The sequence below is a fragment of the Argiope bruennichi genome, chromosome 1 (assembly GCF_947563725.1).
Source record: "Argiope bruennichi chromosome 1, qqArgBrue1.1, whole genome shotgun sequence".
Classification (NCBI taxonomy): Eukaryota; Metazoa; Arthropoda; class Arachnida; order Araneae; family Araneidae; genus Argiope; species Argiope bruennichi.
In genome coordinates, this window is record NC_079151.1 from 131,005,658 (window position 1) to 131,027,932 (window position 22,275).

The 22,275-nt window shown below is 29.0% G+C and overlaps 1 protein-coding gene across 5 annotated transcripts in view; it reads right to left on the bottom strand.

Annotated features, from left to right (window-relative positions):
* Positions 1–1,703: 1,703 nt before the first annotated feature.
* LOC129977151 (zinc finger CW-type PWWP domain protein 1-like) overlaps positions 1,704–22,275 on the bottom strand; it is a 49,933-nt gene continuing 29,361 nt past the window's right edge. For 4 of the 5 annotated variants that reach the window (XM_056090539.1, XM_056090537.1, XM_056090540.1 and 1 more), the window contains exons 4-11: positions 17,278–17,386; positions 15,819–15,885; positions 11,021–11,116; positions 9,857–9,949; positions 9,624–9,690; positions 8,160–8,237; positions 6,078–6,155; positions 1,704–3,320 (exon numbers count right to left, since the gene is read on the bottom strand). In XM_056090539.1, the coding sequence (XP_055946514.1) occupies positions 2,974–3,320; positions 6,078–6,155; positions 8,160–8,237; positions 9,624–9,690; positions 9,857–9,949; positions 11,021–11,116; positions 15,819–15,885; positions 17,278–17,386 (935 nt within the window). In that variant the 3' untranslated portion in view covers positions 1,704–2,973. The remainder of the gene's footprint in view (positions 3,321–6,077; positions 6,156–8,159; positions 8,238–9,623; positions 9,691–9,856; positions 9,950–11,020; positions 11,117–15,818; positions 15,886–17,277; positions 17,387–22,275) is intronic. The other variant, XM_056090542.1, reaches the window with a different exon arrangement.

Genomic DNA, 22,275 nt, shown 5'->3' on the forward strand with positions numbered 1-22,275 from the left:
AGTAAACTTTTTCTGCATCACAAAGTCCTTTTTGAGCTGCATCCATGGTACAAAATTGCAAGCGTATAATTAACAAATTTTATTTAAGTAACATTAAATTAAAAAACAATAAGTACTCTAAATTTTGGCGCCCCCCTGGCCCAGGCGTCCTTGTGTGGTGAATAATTTAGTCACCCCCACGCGGCGTCCTGTCTAAAGCAAAGAGACAGTGGAGAATTGCAGACATTTGGAGATCGTAGAGCGAAGCTACGCAAATTTCCTCCTCCTGCTGAATTGTCAGGCCACTTTGTGTGCTGTGGTTGTTTTTACTACCGATTACTACTTGTGGACAATTATTTGTTGTAGTGTGCTGCTGTGTGTTTCCTGTGTCCGTTTCGGTTGTATATTTGTCGTCTTCGTGTTAATAAAAGTCCTAGTCCGTCACTTAAGAACTGTTTATTTCATCGACCAACAAATCGCAAAAGAACCGACGGAAGTATCCGTAACAATATGAATAAATAAAACATTACTGATTAAAATATAAAAGCTACATTTTTTGAGTGTATATGGCAGAGTCACTGGGCTTTAAAAAAAATACCATATTAAAAAATGAAACCAAAGCTGATAAACGTTTCGTAATTATATCCGTTATTTAACAGAATTTCTAGTTAAAAAAAAGTATAAAATTGATTTAAAGTAACGTTTGGTAAAAATTCCAACAAGCAAATCAACAGCATAATATTTTTTTTCGCGTGTTCCAATTATAAAGAAACTTTTCAGAAAATAAGCATCTGATATGCATTGCAGTTTCAGCTGCTCTAAAACTTTTAAGATATTTTTTTAAAAATATTTGCCGCTTTTGGCGATCAGCTGGTTTACTGGGATTAATGCTCGATAAAATTTCAATTAAATGTTAAGAGACCAAGTTACACAAGTAACATATATATTACATAAGTAACAATTTAATAGTTACTTAAATCATAATATTATATATATATATAAACTATTTTTGTTTTAAATGCAACAGAATAATTGAATTAATAACATAGATATTTTTTTAAGAATGTACATAAATCTTTTTTTTCCCCCATTATCTTGTTTTATGTTTATTTCATTTTTCGATACAAGAATGCTGAAAATCACACTTTTCTCGGTTTAGTTCACATAAGAGTTAACTTAAACAATTTGACTTATAGCTAGCTAGCTACCTAACTAGGTCCATATATACTTTGGAGAATGAAAAAATGCATCTCGGAAGTACTTTTCTTGAAATTTAAATTAATTAAAATTTGAGCGACAATTTTGTTTAAAAATATCCAACCAAAAAGTATTACTGCACAAAACGATTCATCATTATCTTAAAATTCTAAAAATTATCTTTTCCATGATATTAAATTTTTCAACATATAAATTAAGTTTCTGTTTTCAATCAATTAAAAAAATATTTTTTAAGCCTGTTTTCTAACAATATCTTTCACACAAAATAAAAATCATCCGACAGGAACATGTTAAGAGTGCTTGGGCAAGAGCTGAAATTAAAAGATTAAGTTAATGCTTTTTACCTCTCATGCTCTTTAACTGTAAGTCACAGAAAATTAAGGACTCGGGTGTAATAAAACACAAAACATTTTTGTTATCATGATACAAATAATTTAATGATCACTTAACAACAACAAAAAAAAATTACAAAGCAAAATAACTTTTTTTAAAAATTCTTTTTCCACAGTTTATGAATTTGGGCATCAATTTTTGCAAATTTTTCAGTCATCAGTTTCATGGAGCTAATCCTTAACAAATAGGGAATGACATTTTTGCCTGATGTACATTTTTTAGCAGTTTCACTTTCTGTAAACATAAGTGAAAATACTTCCGATATATCATTGAATGCATTAAAAGACGAATGTGATGCAATAAGTTTTAATACCCATGAAAATTCAGCTTTAAATTACTGTTCTTTAATTAAAAAGTACGAAATCGGTTTATTTTCGGACATTAAATTTGACGTTTTCGGATTTGACATGTTATCTTTTCCTGCATTCCTTTTAGATACTAACTTCAACAACAACGAGGACTCTTTTGGACTGGCAAGCAGTATTACATGTTTTCCTCTTTTGGTATGCCTGTTTCCCCATATTACTTAGGCTTATTATCTTCTTACAAAGCGAGCAGTAACTTATAGAAACACATTCAAAAAATTAGGATTGCTTTTATTTTATCTGTTCAATTCGTATTAAATACGGATTTCGAACAGCTCATTGTTAAAAAAATCTCCAATCTACTTTGAATAAGCTGACAGTCTCTGAAATAATAAACAAACCATTCAATAAATTCAAGTATGGTAGACTAAATACCACCGCACTACTTCAGTAGCTTGAATGTTCCGGCCAGACAAATGTATTCTATTCTCTCATGCAGTTACAGAAATCTCGTGCATACTTATTAGCTGTGAATCGAGAGTCTTATGGAAAAAAGGACAACAGTCTCGCAAATCGAAACTGGACTGAAAAAAGAGAATAGAATAGAAAAGGGGAAAATTTCTGCATTACACAATCCTGAATGGCATTGTTTCGATTTCGGAAACTGTAATTACGATCTTTTATTCTTGCTATCTTTAGAGATTGGCATTTTCTAGATGGGAAAAAAATAACTAAGAAACTTAAAATTCTCTGCATTTTCTCGGTTTTTATGAAAATTTCTGAATTTCCCGGTTTATGTAGATTATTTTAAAATTCCCTACGTTTTCTCGGTGGCGTGGCAACCCTGACAGACTTTATAGCTAGTTGCTACAGCTAATGCACAATGATATAGTCAATTATAATTGCATGATTATAAGTATCAATAGTAACACTAAACCACCAAAATAAAATTTCCAACTCTCTTAATATATATAAACAAACTAAAATTAAAAATACATTTCAAAAAGATTGATGATGATAAATGAAATAATAAGGGAAAAAAATCACAAATCCATTACATAATAAGATTATTGGACACCTATTCCAAGAAATCATATCCAGCTAGAATAACATGAAGCGTTTTCACTTTGGAAGTGAATCGGCCTTGTAAACCAACATATTTTTCATCACTACGACATCGCTTGATTATCTCTTTCAAAAATCTTTGTAGATCAGTCAGATTTCCTACGCAACTGAAAGCAAATGTTATTATTTTTTTCTTCAATCTTCCATCAGTTACAACCATTTCTTTTATGGCATTTGCTTCAATGATACAAGTTCCACAAACTTCATTAATAAGTTGCTCTGCTAACGGTGGCAATACAGTATCTGACTTTCTGACGGTATGTTGAACACTGGGTCCATTTTTGGAAGGGGACCTGCAAACTAAGATAGAAGATTTGATAAATAATAAAATATTATCAATCGGTTAAAATAAAAACTGAAAGTATATATGTTATAGTGAAAACCAAAATCAGTCAAAACACGAATTAACTAGTTTCAGTTTAGTTTAGTTACAGTAACATACCGTTTAACAGCACTAGGGCTATTTTGGGGACGAGGACTACGTCTGAGCTGACAATCATGCTTGAAAAGCCTAAAATTTTATCGAATATATCTTTTGCGGAATGGAAGCTTTTCAATGATTTGCCCCTTCTTATGCTTGCACTACAAATTGCAAAACAAGATACAGTGATAGAAAAATTATACTCGCATTAGCAATTTACTTGAGAAATAATTTCAGCTCAGATGTTCTTTTAAAACTTTGAAAAAAGAAATTACAATTGTTGTTTTATTAACTTATGTATATCAGATGCATAAAAAGGCAAAAGTAGGTAATCATTGATAGACTGGAAGAAATGGCTTAATGTGCACTGCAACACATGTGAAACCAGCTAAAAATATCTTTCCCTACTTCACTACACACTCCCTAATGATAGTATTATCACCTCACCCTCCTGTGTAAAAATTGGGGAACTTGGGAAAGGCTATAAATGGCACACGCACACAGATTTTATTTTTAGAGTCTCAATATTGAAAAAACCAAATTTTCAGGCCAGAACAAGTAAGGTCAAACTTTTAATTTTGTGGGGAACTTGAATATATTCTAAAACTTTTAACTAAACCAACTGAATCTAAAATTTATGAGAGAGCTAATATTTAGAAACAAGAAAATGTAACAAGTTTTATTTACATAAAGTCTTATATGCATAAGAACATAAGACTGACGGATTTGGTTTAAAATTTTTATATGGATCTATACTTTAGATGCTAAAAATGCATGCAAAATTATACCAATGTAGTGGCTTGAATTTGAATTTACCCTGTTCTAGTACTCAGTCAAAAAAAAAAAAAAAAAAAAAAGTATGAAATTTACAAATTGAATATTAAGAAATTCCAGCTCAAAACTTTCTGTTATTGTGTTCTCAGATCGACATAACTCCAATAATGTGTTATTTGGAGGTTTAAATCATGGAGATTGGACAAAATCTTGCATTCAACTTTTCTTATGATTATAATTCATTCTCTTTGAATTACACATGAACAAATGAAAAAGGAATTTATTTTTGTTTTTTAGTCTTTTGGAAAGAGCAACAAAGGGCCTAGAAGTAACTTTGAAGCATTATAAACATTTTGCATTACTTTTATTTCGGACTTTAGTATGTTTATTTAAAGTAGTCCACAATGAATGAAATACACAATTTCTGCCATATTGTAAAAAAAGTTCTAAACTTTCCCACAAAAACTAAGTGAAGTAAAAATAATTAATTCACTAATGGCTAGTCATCGAATGATTGTGTAATATAATTAACACACAATCACATTTAGAAAAGCAATGATGAACTGTAGTTACAACTAAAAGCCAACATTTGTGGTTTTACATGAATACCATCTATCTAAATAAGCCAAAGGAATAAAAAGACCTAAGTAAATGAAAAGAATGTTTTTTAAATTCTATTATTAGTTTCGTAAATTGAGATAAAACCTTTTATTTATTGATCACCAGATTTATTAAATCCATTAAATATTGAAAGATCTGACACACAGAGAAAATACAACCTATAAAAATATAGATCTAGCATGTTGAAATGTGTGTTAGTTTTATCCAAAGAGAAATATAAACACCTGGATAAAAATAAGCACTTTTAAGGCCTATTTATTAGGAAAAGCAAAAATAAGCAGCTTTTAAGAATTTTTAATGATGCTTCACACCAGGGGTGGGCAAATTTTTCAGGGTACAGGCTACTTCTAATTTTTTCTAGGCGTGACGAGGTTAAAAAAAAATCTACAATATTTATTATTAGCTTAATAATAGATATGGAATATGTACTTATATACATAACATAATAAAAATAGCAAGTAAAAACATAATAATAATAACCACATATATAATAATATAAAATGAGGCATTTATAATCCAACAATTCAGAATACATAAAAAAATCATTTTCATCTAAAGTCAGTTCTTGTAATTATAGTTTGCAGAAGATTTAGGCTACACACAGTCCGCCAATCTTGAAATATCTCGGTATATAATTACTAACCGCTAATTTTGCACTGTATTCTAATTGGTAGTCAGTGAGACAGGAGTGATATATTAGCTCATTGTTGAAAACGCAGATTCGAACAGGTAGCTAGAGCCAAAGAATAATGTTAAGTGATAAGCAACTTTTTTTAAATCAAGATACTTTATTTCATCCTTTAGATTCCTAAAGTTATTAAGTTCTGAATTATGTGCTTTTGAAATTATGTCATTTAAGGAGAAAAAAATTCGTTTTCCTCAACAGATAAAGAAAATATAATGCTCCAAAAATATGTTTCTTTTAGATGGGTATCTTAGGTCTTAATAAAAGGAGTCACCCCAAAATGTCTTGGTGGCTCACTGATCGATCGCAATTGACTTTATGCCCATCGCTGCTTTACATCCTGACATTCTATCAAATGAATGGGTTTTAAACCATTAAAAACAAAAAACTTTGAAAGTTTAAACAGCTTTTAGGCATAAAAATTACAGTTAGTAAGTAAGAGATGCTCAGATGTGATAATAAAATAGTAAATTAACTGTTCTGAGTATAAATTTAAAAAAAGTAAGAGAAAAATAACCCCTATAAATTTTAAAAAATAATTTTTTTTTTGCATTACCAGTATTTTTGGAGGAAACAGACTTTAGCTCAGCTGGCACATCACTGCTGCTTCCATTTTCTTCATTGTAACATTCTTCTGAAATTAAAGAAATTTATAGAACGTTTCAATATGGCAATTAAGGTATCAAAATTTTACGAAAACATTCTAATTAATCTGAGATTCTTTTAATTTCTAGAAGAAATGATCGTAGTAATAAATGTAGGTGAAAAGTTCAGTCGTATTTAAGAAGTGCATCCGAAGTTATTTGCATTTTTTACGCGACAAAAAAAGCAACTAGTGAGGAGATTTGGTTCTGGTTTAAATGTAAACAATTAGATATAGCGAATTCCTCATATATTTATTTTTTAAAAAAATTACTTTCTTTCTGATACTTAAGATATCTTAACTCTTTGTGGGCTGTGCTGTTGCAGTAGAAGCATTTACATATGGTCATAGAAATCTGCATTTCTGCAGTGGGGACACTATTGTAAAAAGCATCACTACTACTGAGGCGACATGACCTTAGTGATAATCATGCTACATGGATAACGGATCAGTATGTAGATGTCGAGGTTACTGATATAAGGTTATCAATGTACCATGCAATCTGGCGATTGCAAAAGGTTAAATTTGTGAAGAATAAATGTTTTCATTTGCATAAATCAATGTGATGGAAGAAAAGTGGCGCTAGGAGATAAGTGGAAAGGATCACCACTTATCTTCTTTTTGCAAATTTAGCAAAATGAAGGGCGAAAAGCTGAATTTTTCTCAATAAAATACATATAGCTGGTTACAACAAAATTAGTTTAAACTGGAGACTAAACGGTAATACTAGATGTTAAAGACATCAGATATGTTAGTTATTGTATGAGGAAAATGTATTCTTCTTTCTTTTGTAAAATTTCAAAAATTGTAAGTTATGTACCTTTCCTTTCAAAATGAGCAATAACCACTTTATATATTTTGCAATAATAACGAAAATTTATTTTCATCGTGTCTTTTATTTGCAGTTGTATTTTACAACTGACTTTCTTGAAATATTCTCAAAAAATATGATATAGCAGCAATTTTCTTTTGTAAAGAAAGCTGTGATGATTGAAATATTTCAATCTAAAAACAAATATTCTGTTTTTTAAATTCTGAAAAAATATATTGAAATTAGATTTTGCAATTTATGATCTTTTAAAAATTTATTGTTCAAGATAAAATTAATCTTAAAAAAAAAAAAAAAATCTTTTTCAAAGAATGAATAATTTTTATTCCTGGTTTTTTTTTTTTTTTTTTTTTTTTTTTTTTTTTTTGCGAGAACACTAAGAAAAACAAAGTTATTTTAAAGCATTTCATTTGCTTCTTACTGTAAAAACGTCGTTTGTGAAAAAAAATTGTCTAATTCGGCGAATTTTGAAATTATTCTTATTAAATAATAAGGCATTTAAATTTACGGCTATGCCTTAAAAGACTTTAGTGTTCTTTGTAATTAAATAGAAAATAATTTATTTTTTGATGAGGAAATTTTTTTTTGAATTTTTTAAAAGAATGTTGTCTTAATTAATTAGGGTAAGTAAAAAATTGTAAATCTTTTGTAAAGTATTATATGTAGAAAAATGACAGAAAGCAAATTCTTTTAAAAAATTCAAAACTTGAACTTTATTTTATTCATTAGATTCCAAAAGTAATTAATTTTTGAATTATGGGCTTTTGAAATTATGTCATTTAAGGAGAAAAAAAATTCGTTTTCCTCAACAGATAAAGAAAATATAATGCTCCAAAGATATGTTTCTTTTAGATGGGTATCTTAGGTCTTAATAAAAGGAGTCACCCCAAAATGTCTTGGTGGCTCACTGATCGATCGCAATTGACTTTATGCCCATCGCTGCTTTACATCCTGACATTCTATAAAATGAATGGGTTTTAAACCATTAAAAACAAAAAACTTTGAAAGTTTAAACAGCTTTTAGGCATAAAAATTACAGTTAGTAAGTAAGAGATGCTCAGATGTGATAATAAAATAGTAAATTAAATGTTCTGAGTATAAATTTAAAAAAAGTAAGAGAAAAATAACCCCTATAAATTTTAAAAAATAATTTTTTTTTGCATTACCAGTATTTTTGGAGGAAACAGACTTTAGCTCAGCTGGCACATCACTGCTGCTTCCATTTTCTTCATTGTAACATTCTTCTGAAATTAAAGAAATTTATAGAACGTTTTAATATGGCAATTAAGGTATCAAAATTTTACGAATACATTCTAATTAATCTGAGATTCTTTTAATTTCTAGAAGAAATTATCGTAGTAATAAATGTAGGTGAAAAGTTCAGTTGTATTTAAGAAGTGCATCCACTAAAAACAATAAAAAAATAGATTAAAACTGATTTTCAACAAAGGCAAAAAGCAACCAAATTTCACATCTAAATTTGAAATTCGATTAAGTAAAAATAATGGTGAAGCAATGAAATCGAACTAAATTTTATGACAATAAAAAAGAATTATAATTTTTATTTAAAAATTAATTTTATATAATATTATAATTAAGAAAAAAAAATATCACAGTAATAAAATTTACATTAGAGCAATAAATAAAGAAATAAAATAAAATCTAAAGTTGAATTGAACAAAGGAAAAACAAGCAATTGATAATTTTGGTGAAAACAAATTCCACTTTCATTATAAAATTAAAAACACTGCTAGAAAGAAAAAAAAAATATGTTAAAATTTCTGAAAAGGGGGAAAAGAAACTTGTACAGTTACCAGGGGTGTTTGTGGGACCCCAAAAAATCCCCTGAAACTTTTACGGACTTACTACCGACATTTTGGAGTTTCGAGAAGGGGGGGGGGGGAGAAATGAAAAATTACGATTATGAAGTATTGAATGACCTAATTATAAAAGTTCAATGCATTACTTTTTTTGCAAAATTAAGACCTTTGAACCCAGGTCACGTGATCGCACATCTGGTCGAACGAAGTCTCTCCCTTTTTTTTCTGCCGCGCCTACTTGCCGAAAAGAATCCAGAAGAGAATGTCCGAGAACCGGGGGAATGAGTCATAACTCGCAATAAGGAAAGAACAAAAAAGAAGTTTTTTCCCCCTTTTCACGCATTATCACTGCCTTTGGAGAAAGAAAGGAAAAGTTTTCACCACACACACTGACCTTGCGTTTTCTGCTTTCAAAGCAAACAAAATTACCCAGATCAAAATAAATAATTCATTATTATTCCTACTTCCTTTTGAACGACGATCCCCGGAATTTCCGGGTATCGAAGTTCAAAATCCCCGGAATTCCGGGGTTTCCCCGGAGCACAAACACCCCTGAGTTACTAAACTGATATATAAAAAAAGATGAATTTTTAAAAAAATTACGATTTAAAAAGATGATTTTTGACCAATTGTGTTAGAAATTACACACATGAAAAAAAAACATATAAATCACATATAATTTCAAAAACATTCTAACTCTCTAAAGTATGATATATTTAGCCATTCTACGTGCAACAGTCTGCCTTGTAGAGCATTAACATATACACAAGATCATATTTGCTTTTGTTTTCAATATATATAAAATAATACCTAAATCAGATACTGCAGGCCAGGGCCCTTTATATAAATGCACAAAACTATAAGTTTGCAGGCGATCCTAGGAAGGATATAAAAAAATTGTTACATTCTTGCATAAAATCAACTACATAATTGTTAACTAAGTAACTGTTTTATGATTTTTAAATTTCAATTTTGTAATTAGTTAATGAATACACACATGAAATGATTTAAAATTTAGATCATAAAACAATATAATTAATAACCTTGATTGTCATTCCCAAGGCTTTTTCTGCTCGTTCTTTTGCTTTTGCTATTGCTCCGGCATATTTGTTCTTTCTAAGTTTCTGGAGATATCCCTGAAATAAGATGTTTTGAAAAATTAAATAATGCTGAAAATTGCAATTTAAGATTTATTTCATTTTATTTGTTTATAGAGTGAAAGCCATTTAGGCTAGACTCGTTAGTCTAATATCTTCCTTTTAATTGCTTTTCTAAAACAATTTCTAAATTTAATGAGTTTTTCAAATTAAAAATATATACTTACAAGTGAAATCTGAAATAAAATTGTATTTCAGTATAAGAAAATATATTTTCACATAGCAGAAAACAAGTCATATTTATAAAATTGGCAGTTTACCTAATATCAAACCATAAAGCAGATTTTGAAACCTTATTTTCATTAATAAAATTCATTCCAAATATAACAGACCGTGCATCCAATTAATAAAATTCTTTTTTCTTTATTCTAGTTTAAATCATATATCAGTGAAATGTTTTGTATACTATTTCTTCCTTTCTTTGAAAAAGAATGCATAAATACTATACAGAAAATCAATTCAACACATACATAATACTGAAAAGTTGAATTGTTTGACAATAATTAGTAACAAGTATTATGAAAACAGTATATACTTATATTAATATTATTCAAAAATATAAATACTCAATAAAAACATCACTTGCAAGTCACAAGTGTTGTGGGAATAAGATTATAAACAATTTCAGAGCAGAAAATGTGAATAAAAATTGTTTCAAAGTATTAGGAAGTGCAGAAAAAAGTGGTTCATTTAAACTTATGTTTAACAGCTTATTAGACAGATATAACTGATTTAATTATTGAAAATATATTTAATAAATGGAGTTTTATAGAGTTTTTTAATGTGAAAAAAAAATAGTTGAAATATCTAGAATATAATGTTTTTAAAGCAGTAATAAATCAATTTAAAATATTGCCATTTTAATAAAAATGGCAATATTTTACAGTAATATGGTATAATAACAGTAATATGATTTAACAATTAAAAATATTTTATATCAAAATTTAATTTTCAACGAGTTTCATTTCATTTTTTTGTCTTTAGAAACTTTTCAGTAGCGAAACAATTTAAAATATTATTTTGCAATAAAACAGAAAATATAATACATGCCTTTTCCGTTTTTGGAGTTTCTAAATAAGGGCAAATGTACATGTTAGGTATCCATGCATGAGTAGGCTTCTTATCCAAAAAGGTGACATTGTAGTACTATAATAATTTATTTTTAAATGTTTCAATTAAAATTTGTTTTATAAAAAATATAATTTGATATCAAATATAAATTTAATATAAAAAAAAACTAATATAATTCAAATAAAAAATAAAAAGCTCAAAACAAAGATCTTAAAAATAATATTTTCTAAACTTTTAAATGGGAAAAATTTTGGAGTTATTTAATTGTTTTTGATTCTACAAAAACGTATCTTATTGATGAGACAAAGACAAATTTTCAAGTAAAATATATAGATTTCTTTAATAATGACTAATCTACTACTGCAATTTCCATTAATTTAGAACCAAAGATTTGATCCACATTTTCTAATAGTTAAGAAGTTTTCCATTCCATCTTTTTTTAAAAAGCCTGTTTCTGATGATCTTTTAATACCTTTTTTTTTTTGCTCAATCTCATATTTTCAGAATTTAAAAAAACAAAACTAATAATTTTTATACACAATGGCAAGAGAGCAAAGAATTTTGTTGACAGTTAATATATCTATCGCTATATATAAAAAGCAAGGTTCATTTGTGTGTTCACTACAGACTAAAAAAAACTACTATACAAGCTTTATTCAAATTTTACATACAGATATATTGTAGAACGTAACATGATAATTAACAAAATGATTATTTTTTATTAATTACAAAAATTATTAATTAATTTTTAATATCTCTATCTTGAATCTTTCTTTTTCTATGTTGATGGAGAAAAGCTGCAGATTTTTTTCCATGTCAATGCGGTGAAATCTAATGAATTGGAAAATTATTCATGCAAGCACAGTGTATTAAATCTATTTTTCCCAACTGTAGAATTTTAGAAACTTATATACATGCCAATGAGAAACCAAAAAAAAAAAAAAAAAAATCCAAAGATTATGTGTATTTAAAAATTGAAACATTCAATAATATCCTTTTTTATATAATGAATGCTACATGAACTCTATAAAAATGCTTCAATCAGCATTTTCACACACTCTGAGTGGAGGGATAAAACAAATTCCTTTTCAAAGATAACTGAATTCCCTAACCTAAATCAAAATGTGCAAAAAAAATCCATATCAGAATCACATAGTATAAAATAACTGGGGAAAAATAATTTGTCACGCTTGTGTCGCACTGTAGATTGATGTAACTCATTGCTTCTTGCTTGTACATAAATTATGCCTCCCGGGATGCAATGAATTGAGTTTTAAAAATTCAAAAGTGTCTTCTCTCCTCAGCCAAGGAACTGCTTAAAAATATGTGTTGATTTTACATTACATATATATTATACAAGCATTTTATTTTCAGATCAATTTCTCTACTAATTCACAAAATGCTAACTAATTAGTCTTAATGATGTATTTGTTAACTCTTAACTGAGGAGACCGCATTTTCTTTACACTCAAATTAAATTTTCTAATAAAAGTATTTGTATGAAAATCTGTCAATATACTCTTCAGATATTTTTCTTGATATATAAATATGTTTTAGAAATTTTTCAAAATAAATTATCATTGAAAGAACCAACTGCCTTGGAACATTTATTTTCTCCTCAAATTACAAAGGTATATAGAAAATAATATAAGGAAAAATTCAACAATTGACAATGGGTAAAATTGAGCTTTTTTTTTATTGGCAGCATCAGTTTTCGAGGGCATTTTAAGCATTCAGGTAAAGCACAAGTATAAAAAGCAGCCAATAAATTCTGCAGATATTTCTTTTGGTATACTAATATATTGAAATTTTTTTTTTCCAAAATACATTATTACTAGAAAAATTAATTATATCGGAACATACACATCATAATCAGCCGAAGAAGAACTTTCACTGAAAACATCTTCTGAACAATTATCCTCACCACTAAAATCACTTTCTGCTTCACTTAAAATTCTCTGGAACTCTGCTTTATAACGAGGATCAGTAAGTTGGATGATGTTTCGAGCAACAAATTTTAGAGCCATCTGCTAAGCCTCTTATAAAACCGGAACATTAAAAGAGAGGTGCAGTCTTACGGACATCATGCTAAGAAATAGCCGAAATATTTAAAAAAGCATCTGCTGAAACCAGCTGAAAAAGTGCGCGTGTAGTAAAGATCATGAAACAGGAAGCTGCAGGGTCAATACATTCGATTGAGCTAAAAATAAAATAGGGGTGACTGAAAGTCCATCTTTAGCGGTCTGACAGACCGCATCTGCCCAGTTAAGAGTTAAATGTTCAAAATTTTTCCAGCACTTTGTGGATGATTATTACTTAAGCATTTCATTTCAAAATTAAAAATAATGTTTTTCAAAATTTATTGTATATATTATTATTATGGTCTGATTTTTCAAAAGGAAACTATGTTATGTTTGATTAGCAAAAAATGGAGACGTGGTATACGTCTATGATGTGGAAATTACAGGGAACAGCATCTAAATGCAATTATCATGAATTTAATAAGTAAACACAGTTTAGAAACACACATCTTAGTCAAAGGTTTTTCTACAGTATGTCACACTACCTTAATTCATACTGATTTAAAATTGATGAAGTGGAATTCAATTTTTATAGTATAAAGTTAAGTGATGATATACAAAGGTACATTAACAAAATATGCAACAAATGCAAGAGTATAAAATATTATCATTTCATCTTGTGGTCACAATGCAAGCATGTTCATCTAATTAAAAAAATAATCTTCTCACACTGCTTATTGTAGGTTTTCCATAAATTATATTTTGCATATGATGTTCTGTGATTGAAGGTTTTATCGTCTGTCTCTATGAATTAAGCTATGTGTTTCAATGTATTTCCTCTCTACATTGTTGTTGGTCCTTTACAGTGGTCTTTGCAAATATTTTATACCAACAGTTTTCACCATACATGTATTATTCCAATGCCATTTACTGTTTTTCAATACATTAATCTATTTAAACAGGAAGAAAAAAAAAAAAAAAAAAAAAAAAAAAAGGGCGATTCAAGAAATTTTTGCAAGCTCTCTTGTTTTAAATCATCATAATTTAAATCAAATACCTTCAAATAAATAAAAATATCTTTTTGATTAGATAAGGTACTATGAGGCTCACATATTAAAGTTATTTCTCTAATGAAAATATTACACTATATACTCAGAACCATCTGGACAACATTATGGTTTGCTTAAATTGCAGATACATCAATAATTGATGGCATTTACTATATGGCTATTTATTATTTTGAAGCCTTTCAGAACTAATCATGAGTCACTTTTGCAAACTTATATAAGCTTTGTTACTAGTACAAAATGTTGTGATTATGTAAAAATCCCAATGTTCCACTCATCATTACAAATACTTTAACAGAGTTGAAAGAAATATGAGCTACTGATGTTTTAAAATTTCATTTAACTGAATTTAAATTTTCTGTAAGAAACAAAACAGTGCATATCAGTGTATGTGTAAAATGACATTTAAAAACAAGAAGGAAAAATTAACTTGTTTTTCTTTTAACAGCATACAGACAACATGCAATATTATATATGTGTAAATATTAATATAATTGCTTGCACTTTCACAATTTCAGTTTAAATGACTATTCCAGTAAATTTAACAAAGTTCTTAAAAATACAGAATTAGTAATTTCTCAATGCATTCCCACTTGGGAGTGGGGGGAGGGGGAATCATGCTTTTTGGCACAATTTTTCCAGGACTTGACGATTGATAGTAACATGTTCCCCATTGTTCATAACATCTGCTGAAAGATGATTTTAAGGTGGGAATAATTAAGATATTGTTTAAGGCTATTTTAAAAATATCATCAAAGGCCTGACCTTTTTGGAAAAATTACCAATCTAATTGAAAATTGATGATGATTTAGAAAGAACCATGGCAAGCAAGATACACAATCCAAAGTGGAAGATAAAAAGCAGGAAAAAGAGGAACAGTGTGAATAAACTATAAGTTTATATAGCTTCCAAAGGCTAAAGAAGTAGCATTTATTTTATGCACATGTGGATTGAAAAGTATGGAAACTATAAATCTATATAATTTAGAAATTAAAGTAAAGCCTCAGATAAAACAGATATTTTTGGAAATCAGTAGAAAATTTGCCATATATAAAATAAAGAATACAGTTAGGTATCATATTTAGAACTTATTGCCTTTAAAAAATTGCACTTTGGCAATTGTACCATATTCTTTGGCATAGCCAAACCTGATTCAAAAGATTAGAAAATGATTATTTTTTAAAAACATGGATAAATTAAAGTTTAGGTGTTAGGGATTTTTATCCTTTCACTCTAAATGTGAGAGACCACAATGGCAAGTAATTTTTAGAACAATTTTATAAATAATTAAACAAAAAAAGCTGGATTTTGATCAGGATATAACAGAACATTTTGGAATGATGTAACACAGACTAATTTAAGATAAAAATTAGTAAATTAATTAGGATTTAAATTAAATTAAGAAATACTATTATCTATCTATATATATATATTTGAGAAAGAATTTGAAGAGTAAAAAGAAATTTCAAGGCTCTTACTTAATAGATATTTTTTTAGTTTTATAACAATAATCATACATACATAATATGGGTTTTTTAAAAAAAAGCAGCAACAATGATACATTTTGAATTATTAATGTGTCAAAGATACATAAAAACAAATCAAAAGTCTTGTTTACAATGTGGATGCTTTAAAATGTATAGAATATATCCAATTATAAGGACAGCAATAAACAATATATTTACTTACTACAGTATCCTTTTCTTGCCATGCATATTCATCCGTATCTGGATTTCCATCCACCATAGCTGGCCACCTAATTTAAAGCACACAGGATAGTTAAAAATGATAATTTTTAATTGCAGTGCAGATATCTGTACTATATATACTGTTAATCTTCAACTACTTAACCGATTTTAATCAAATTTGCACACCGTGTGCAGTTTGATCTAACTTAAAAGATAGGATAGCTTAAATCTCAATTTATAGCCGCAATATTATTTTATTGAAAATTTATTAATTAAAAACTAACTTTCCCGCCAAAAAAATCTTCTTTTTCCCCACGGCCAAATGAGTAAGGCTTCAGCTTTTTTCCCCAACAGTAATGAGGCTAGGCTTAAGGTTTTTCGGCTGATTATTTCAAACGATTCTGTTTATTTTTCAATGTTTGATGCATTTAAAACTAAACATTGTTAATTAATCGGTCTTTCAGATTCCTTCTGAAGTACTTTTGAATTAAAATAAAACAGAATAAAGGAAATTAAAAATTTCTAATCTGCATAGCGTTACCCCAACTGGCGTAGAAAAACTCACGCATTTGCGTTACCGTAACTGGCGTTGAAAATTCACGCATCCGCATTGTGTTCTGATTGTTGACAATATTATCAACGGATGATTCTTGATTTAAATTATTTTTAGGTTAGTTGTATGCTTTTGTAATTAAATTTTATTTATGTTAGTTATATATTTTTTGTACATGCTTATAGTTTTAAGTACATCATTTTTTAAGAAGTTTTTTTAAACCTGTTTTCGAACGATTATTTAAAACGATTCATTTTATTTTCTTAGTGTTTGATGCATTTAAAATTAAACATTGTTAATTAATTGATCTGCTCATGATGAATCTGAGAAAATTTTGTTAACAAATTCTTGAGATATTACATAAATTAAGATATATATTCTTTAGTGCCCATAAAGTTTAAATGCTCAGTGACTCTGTTTTCAGTAATCATATTATAAAAAAATGCTATGTTTCAGTAAAAAATATTATTATATTAATTGCAGATTCATCCTTTCCACTTTAATTTAAAGCATAAATTCTACGGACGCTAACAGAAACTTAGAGAGATACATATTACGTTATGACTGAAGGCGTTTATAATATTATGAGTAAATTATATGACTATCAAAATTTGAAGTTTTAAAATATTTTGATGATGAAGTTATTAAAGTAGGAATTGCATAAAATATTTAATTATTAAAATTTTAACGAACATTAAGATTGGTGAACCGGCTGGTCGCCAAAGGCGGCTAGTGTTATATATATTGTATAATGTACTATATATATTGTTATATGTACTATATTGTTAATGTAGAACACACACTGAATTTGAATAATAGCAAAAAGGGTTTCAAAGTATTGTTTAAAAATCCATTAACTAAAATCCACTACTTTAAGGAGAATCTTACAATTATGTAGTGACCTTACCAAGGATAGCCTTCTAATTTTGCCCATACAACTGAACCAGGTGCATACTCCAGATATCCCTCAGCATTTTCTTCTTCAGGATCAATGCAACTTCCTTTTCCTCCATTTTCTGTAAAGCAAATGCATTGATGTAATTAAGCACATTTTCAATAAATTTGATTACGTTTGCCAATTCCATATAATTAATACTAAAGTTCAGCATTTACATGAGACTAATATATAGTGGTATATGTGACAATTTCCTTAAATAAAACACTTACGTACAGAAATCGTTCTTATTACTTTTTGTTGAATGGCAACTGTCAAATGTAAACAAATGATTGTACGAATTTCAAATCGTTTTATAGAACGTACTTATAGACACACTGAATTCAACACTTTGCTTAGATAGTTAATGGAGGTGCAAAATATACTAGAAAGATTTTAAAGAATGTTTGCCCTGTCATCTAAAGGTCAATACCATCAGAAAAGATATAAAAGAAATCAAGATGCAGCTCCAAACAGAAAGTTTAACTGAATGCGAAAATCGGCTTAACCATCGCTAGATGGGTACACTATGAATTGCCTATTGAAATTGAAGTTCACATATTCCAGAAAGATAATCTAACAGAAAATTTTTTGTATTATTTTAAGACTCAAAATTTTTTTTTATGATATCAGTTTATTTCTGAACAATTTGACTCTTAATTTTAATAAAATTGTTTTAAGTCAATTTGGTAAACAATTAATTTGACACAATGTTTTTAAATGTTATGATGGAATTAAAATTTGTGTTCCATCAAAACTTTGGACAGCATACTTTTGCTAAGTATGAACTCCACAGTAGGGTTTTTACTCCTGTCTTTATTTCATAAAACATTTAAAAGATCAATATTAAGAATTCATGTTTGAAAAGATAATAAATAATGTAAATGACTTAAAACATAAAATCAGGAAATATAATAATTATAGTAAGAGAATTCTACAGATAGCTTATCCAACATATTATTAAACAATTGCATGTATTGCAAACATATGCACATACTGGCATTCATATTGCACTACATCTTATGTCAGTTTAATAATAATAAACTTAAATAAAATAATTACAAAACAGTAAACTTGCATATAAAAAGGATTTTAAGAAGTGCACATTTATCAGGGGTGTTTGTGGGACCCCAAAAAATCCCCGGAAACTTTTACGGACTTACTACCGACATTTTGGAGTTTCGAGAAGGGGGGGGGGAGAAATGAAAAATTACGATTATGAAGTATTGAATGACCTAATTATAAAAGTTCAATGAATTACTTTTTTTGCAAAATTAAGACCTTTGAACCCAGGTCACGTGATCGCACATCTGGTCGAACGAAGTCTCTCCCTTTTTTTTCTGCCGCGCCTACTTGCCGAAAAGAATCCAGAAGAGAATGTCCGAGAAACGGGGGAATGAGTCATAACTCGCAATAAGGAAAGAACAAAAAAGAAGTTTTTCCCCCCTTTTCACGCATTATCACTGCCTTTGGAGAAAGAAAGGAAAAGTTTTCACCACACACACTGACCTTGCGTTTTCTGCTTTCAAAGCAAACAAAATTACCCAGATCAAAATAAATAATTCATTATTATTCCTACTTCCTTTTGAACGACGATCCCCGGAATTTCCGGGTATCGAAGTTCAAAATCCCCGGAATTCCGGGGTTTCCCCGGAGCACAAACACCCCTGATTTATACATTAAAATATGTAACAATGTATTTTTACCAAAAATTCTGGTGGCTAAAACAAATTTCATAAAACCTATAGCTTCGACAGAAATATTTAAAAATGGATTCTATTTATTTTCATAATATTGTTTTTTAATGTATCATGCTCTTTCAGTTTTTACTTTGATGATCAGATATGAAGATTATAAAGTTTGCGTTTTTTACATTTAAAAACACTAATCAAGATACACAAAACATACACACACTTTTATATTCAATATTTCCTATTTTTTAAGTTTTTAATGCATTTCATAATTTTTATTATAATCAGCAAGGAATCTTGCAATCATTTTTAAATAAGACTCAATAATAACAGCCTCTTGTGTGGTATCAAAATTCATCAATTATTTATTTGATAATTCATTTCTGATATATTATACCACCAGAAACACATAACTATGTCAAAAGAGAGAGAAAATTCCAGAACACGAGGAAGCAAATGAGAATAAATAAAAAAATTATAAAATTTTATTTTATAAACATTAGAAACAAGACAGCAACAGTGAATTTTGAGCTACAGCTATCACACTGAAGATATGTATCGTATAAAAAGAATCTTACATAAAGAAATCCTTAAAATTGAGTTTTAAAAAATTTCATTCGTACAATTAGAATCTATCCAACAACCAAATTAATAATACAAGAAAAATTTTAAAACTAACAAAACAATCACAAGGCAGATTTAAATGGATGTAATATAAATATTAGTTACAAAAAAATTATGGTAGCTTTTTGAACTTATAACAAGTACTAAAAACCGACAGAAATACCATTCAAATTTTTGCAAAATTACAGTTCATTTACATAAATACAGGATTTTTTAAAATACTTTTCAGCATTATTCAGTGCCAGCGTCCTGGCCTAAGGGTAGCACATTTCCCTGTGATCTGGGCATCCCGGGTTCAAGTCCTGGTTGTTTTTCACCCTATGTTCTACCTGTGAGGTGTGTGAAAGCGCCCCCCCTCCCTGTGTAAAAAGGGTTCGTGCAAGCGAATGAGTGAATGTCATCTTCATATGAGCTAGAAGTCAGACATCTGCCCTCTGGTGCTCAGGGATCTTTACCCTCAGAAGCTACTGCATTCCCCTTTCCGTGGTAAAGCAGACATGACATCATCATTATTCAATATTTTTTCGTTGTAGCATTTGGTTTATTCCTCAATGGAAATTCCAACAATCTATATAATTACATATTTAAAAAAAAATCTTGTGCTCATCCTATCAATTTTTTTTCTTAGCTAATTATTTTATTTTAAAAATCATCTCAATTCAAAATTAAACAAATTTTTTGATTACTATATACTATATGACCTTGTTTCTTCAATTGTCCTCTTAAGATAATTTTTCAGGGAAAAAAACATTTTTTTTGAAAGTGAAAAAGAATAAATACATTTTTAGGTATGATTTTCACCGATACCTGGGAAAAGTGGATAGTAACATGAAATTCATCTAAAGTAAAAAACAAACATGAAATTCATCTAACTTAATTCTGTTAAATGCATAATTTTAAAATGTACGCATGATTCAAAACATTAAACCTAGTAACGAACTAATAATTCAGTTTAATAATCAAAATGCATACCTGGGAGGGGGGGGGGTAAGAAGAGATGACATTACAATTCTCTTTCTTTTTTGGACAACCCATTTTTGAGTTGGTTTGATGCCTGCATTTTGTATTTCATCACAATTATTTCACAAATGTTTTAAAAGAATAAAATATAAGAATTGTTACTAAATATAAAATTCATTGAGATGTCAACTGAGACACGAGATAATAACTCCAAATAAAAATATAAGAAACTTTAATGCAAAGAATTTTTTTTAAATATTTTTTTTATGTTAGAGATCGACACAAATTGTTGAAAAAGTGGCAGTTATCTCATTAATTTGAAGAAGGAATAAGTTATGTAAGTTTTATGAAGACTTTTGTCATTTTGAATAAATCACAAGTATAATAATTTTTTTAATAATAATCAACTGTTGCTTTAATAAATGTGAGTAAATAAGTAAACATTTTCCCCTTATCATTTAAGTATTTCAAAAGTGTTGTCAATATTCAAAACAAGTCGCGTAGATTTGGGTGCCCCTTCGATTGGCGACAAATTTCAGCGATACAGGGGTGTTTGTGGGACCCCAAAAAATCCCCTGAAACTTTTACGGACTTACTACCGACATTTTGGAGTTTCGAGAAGGGGGGGGGGAGAAATGAAAAATTACGATTATGAAGTATTGAATGACCTAATTATAAAAGTTCAATGAATTACTTTTTTTGCAAAATTAATAACCATTAATTTTGCAAAATTAAGACCTTTGAACCCAGGTCACGTGATCACACATCTGGTCGAACGAAGTCTCTCCCTTTTTTTTCTGCCGCGCCTACTTGCCGAAAAGAATCCAGAAGAGAATGCCCGAGAACCGGGGGAATGAGTCATAACTCGCAATAAGGAAAGAACAAAAAAGAAGTTTTTCCCCCCTTTTCACGCATTATCACTGCCTTTGGAGAAAGAAAGGAAAAGTTTTCACCACACACACTGACCTTGCGTTTTCTGCTTTCAAAACAAACAAAATTACCCAGATCAAAATAAATAATTCATTATTATTCCTACTTCCTTTTGAACGACGATCCCCGGAATTTCCGGGTATCGAAGTTCAAAATCCCCGGAATTCCGGGGTTTCCCCGGAGCACAAACACCCCTGGCGATATAGCACTAATTCTGGTTTCCATAACATTTTGTTTTCATTGACGTTACTGTTGGGATATTGATCTTGGCATATTTGTCCTCCTCCTTGGCGTCAAAAAAATCAAGGGGCACCCAATTGTAAACTTTTACCCCCCCCCCAAAAAAAAATTCAATTAACAAAGTAACAATATCTGTAAATAGCAAATGTTACATTTTCACATTGATTCCTGTGATACTTATATAATCTTATTTTCAAACAGCTGACAAATCATACAAATGAACTATCTAAAATTATATGGATTTGTCGACCAAAGCGTAAAAGATCGTTTGATCATTAACTTTGGTAGTTCACGACTTCTACAATAGTGATGATATATACAAATTCATATTCATAGTGTTAATAAATTATAGGAATATAAAAATAAGGACGAAGCTTTGATATACAGTCATTTGGCGCCTTTGTGAAGTTGGCAATTTTTCGGTGGCGCTTTTGCTGCCGTTACGCTATTGTTGCAGTTCGAGCCATATTCGGCCATTTCGCTAAAAATTGACAATTAACTTTTTTTTTTTTTGGCAAAAATGATT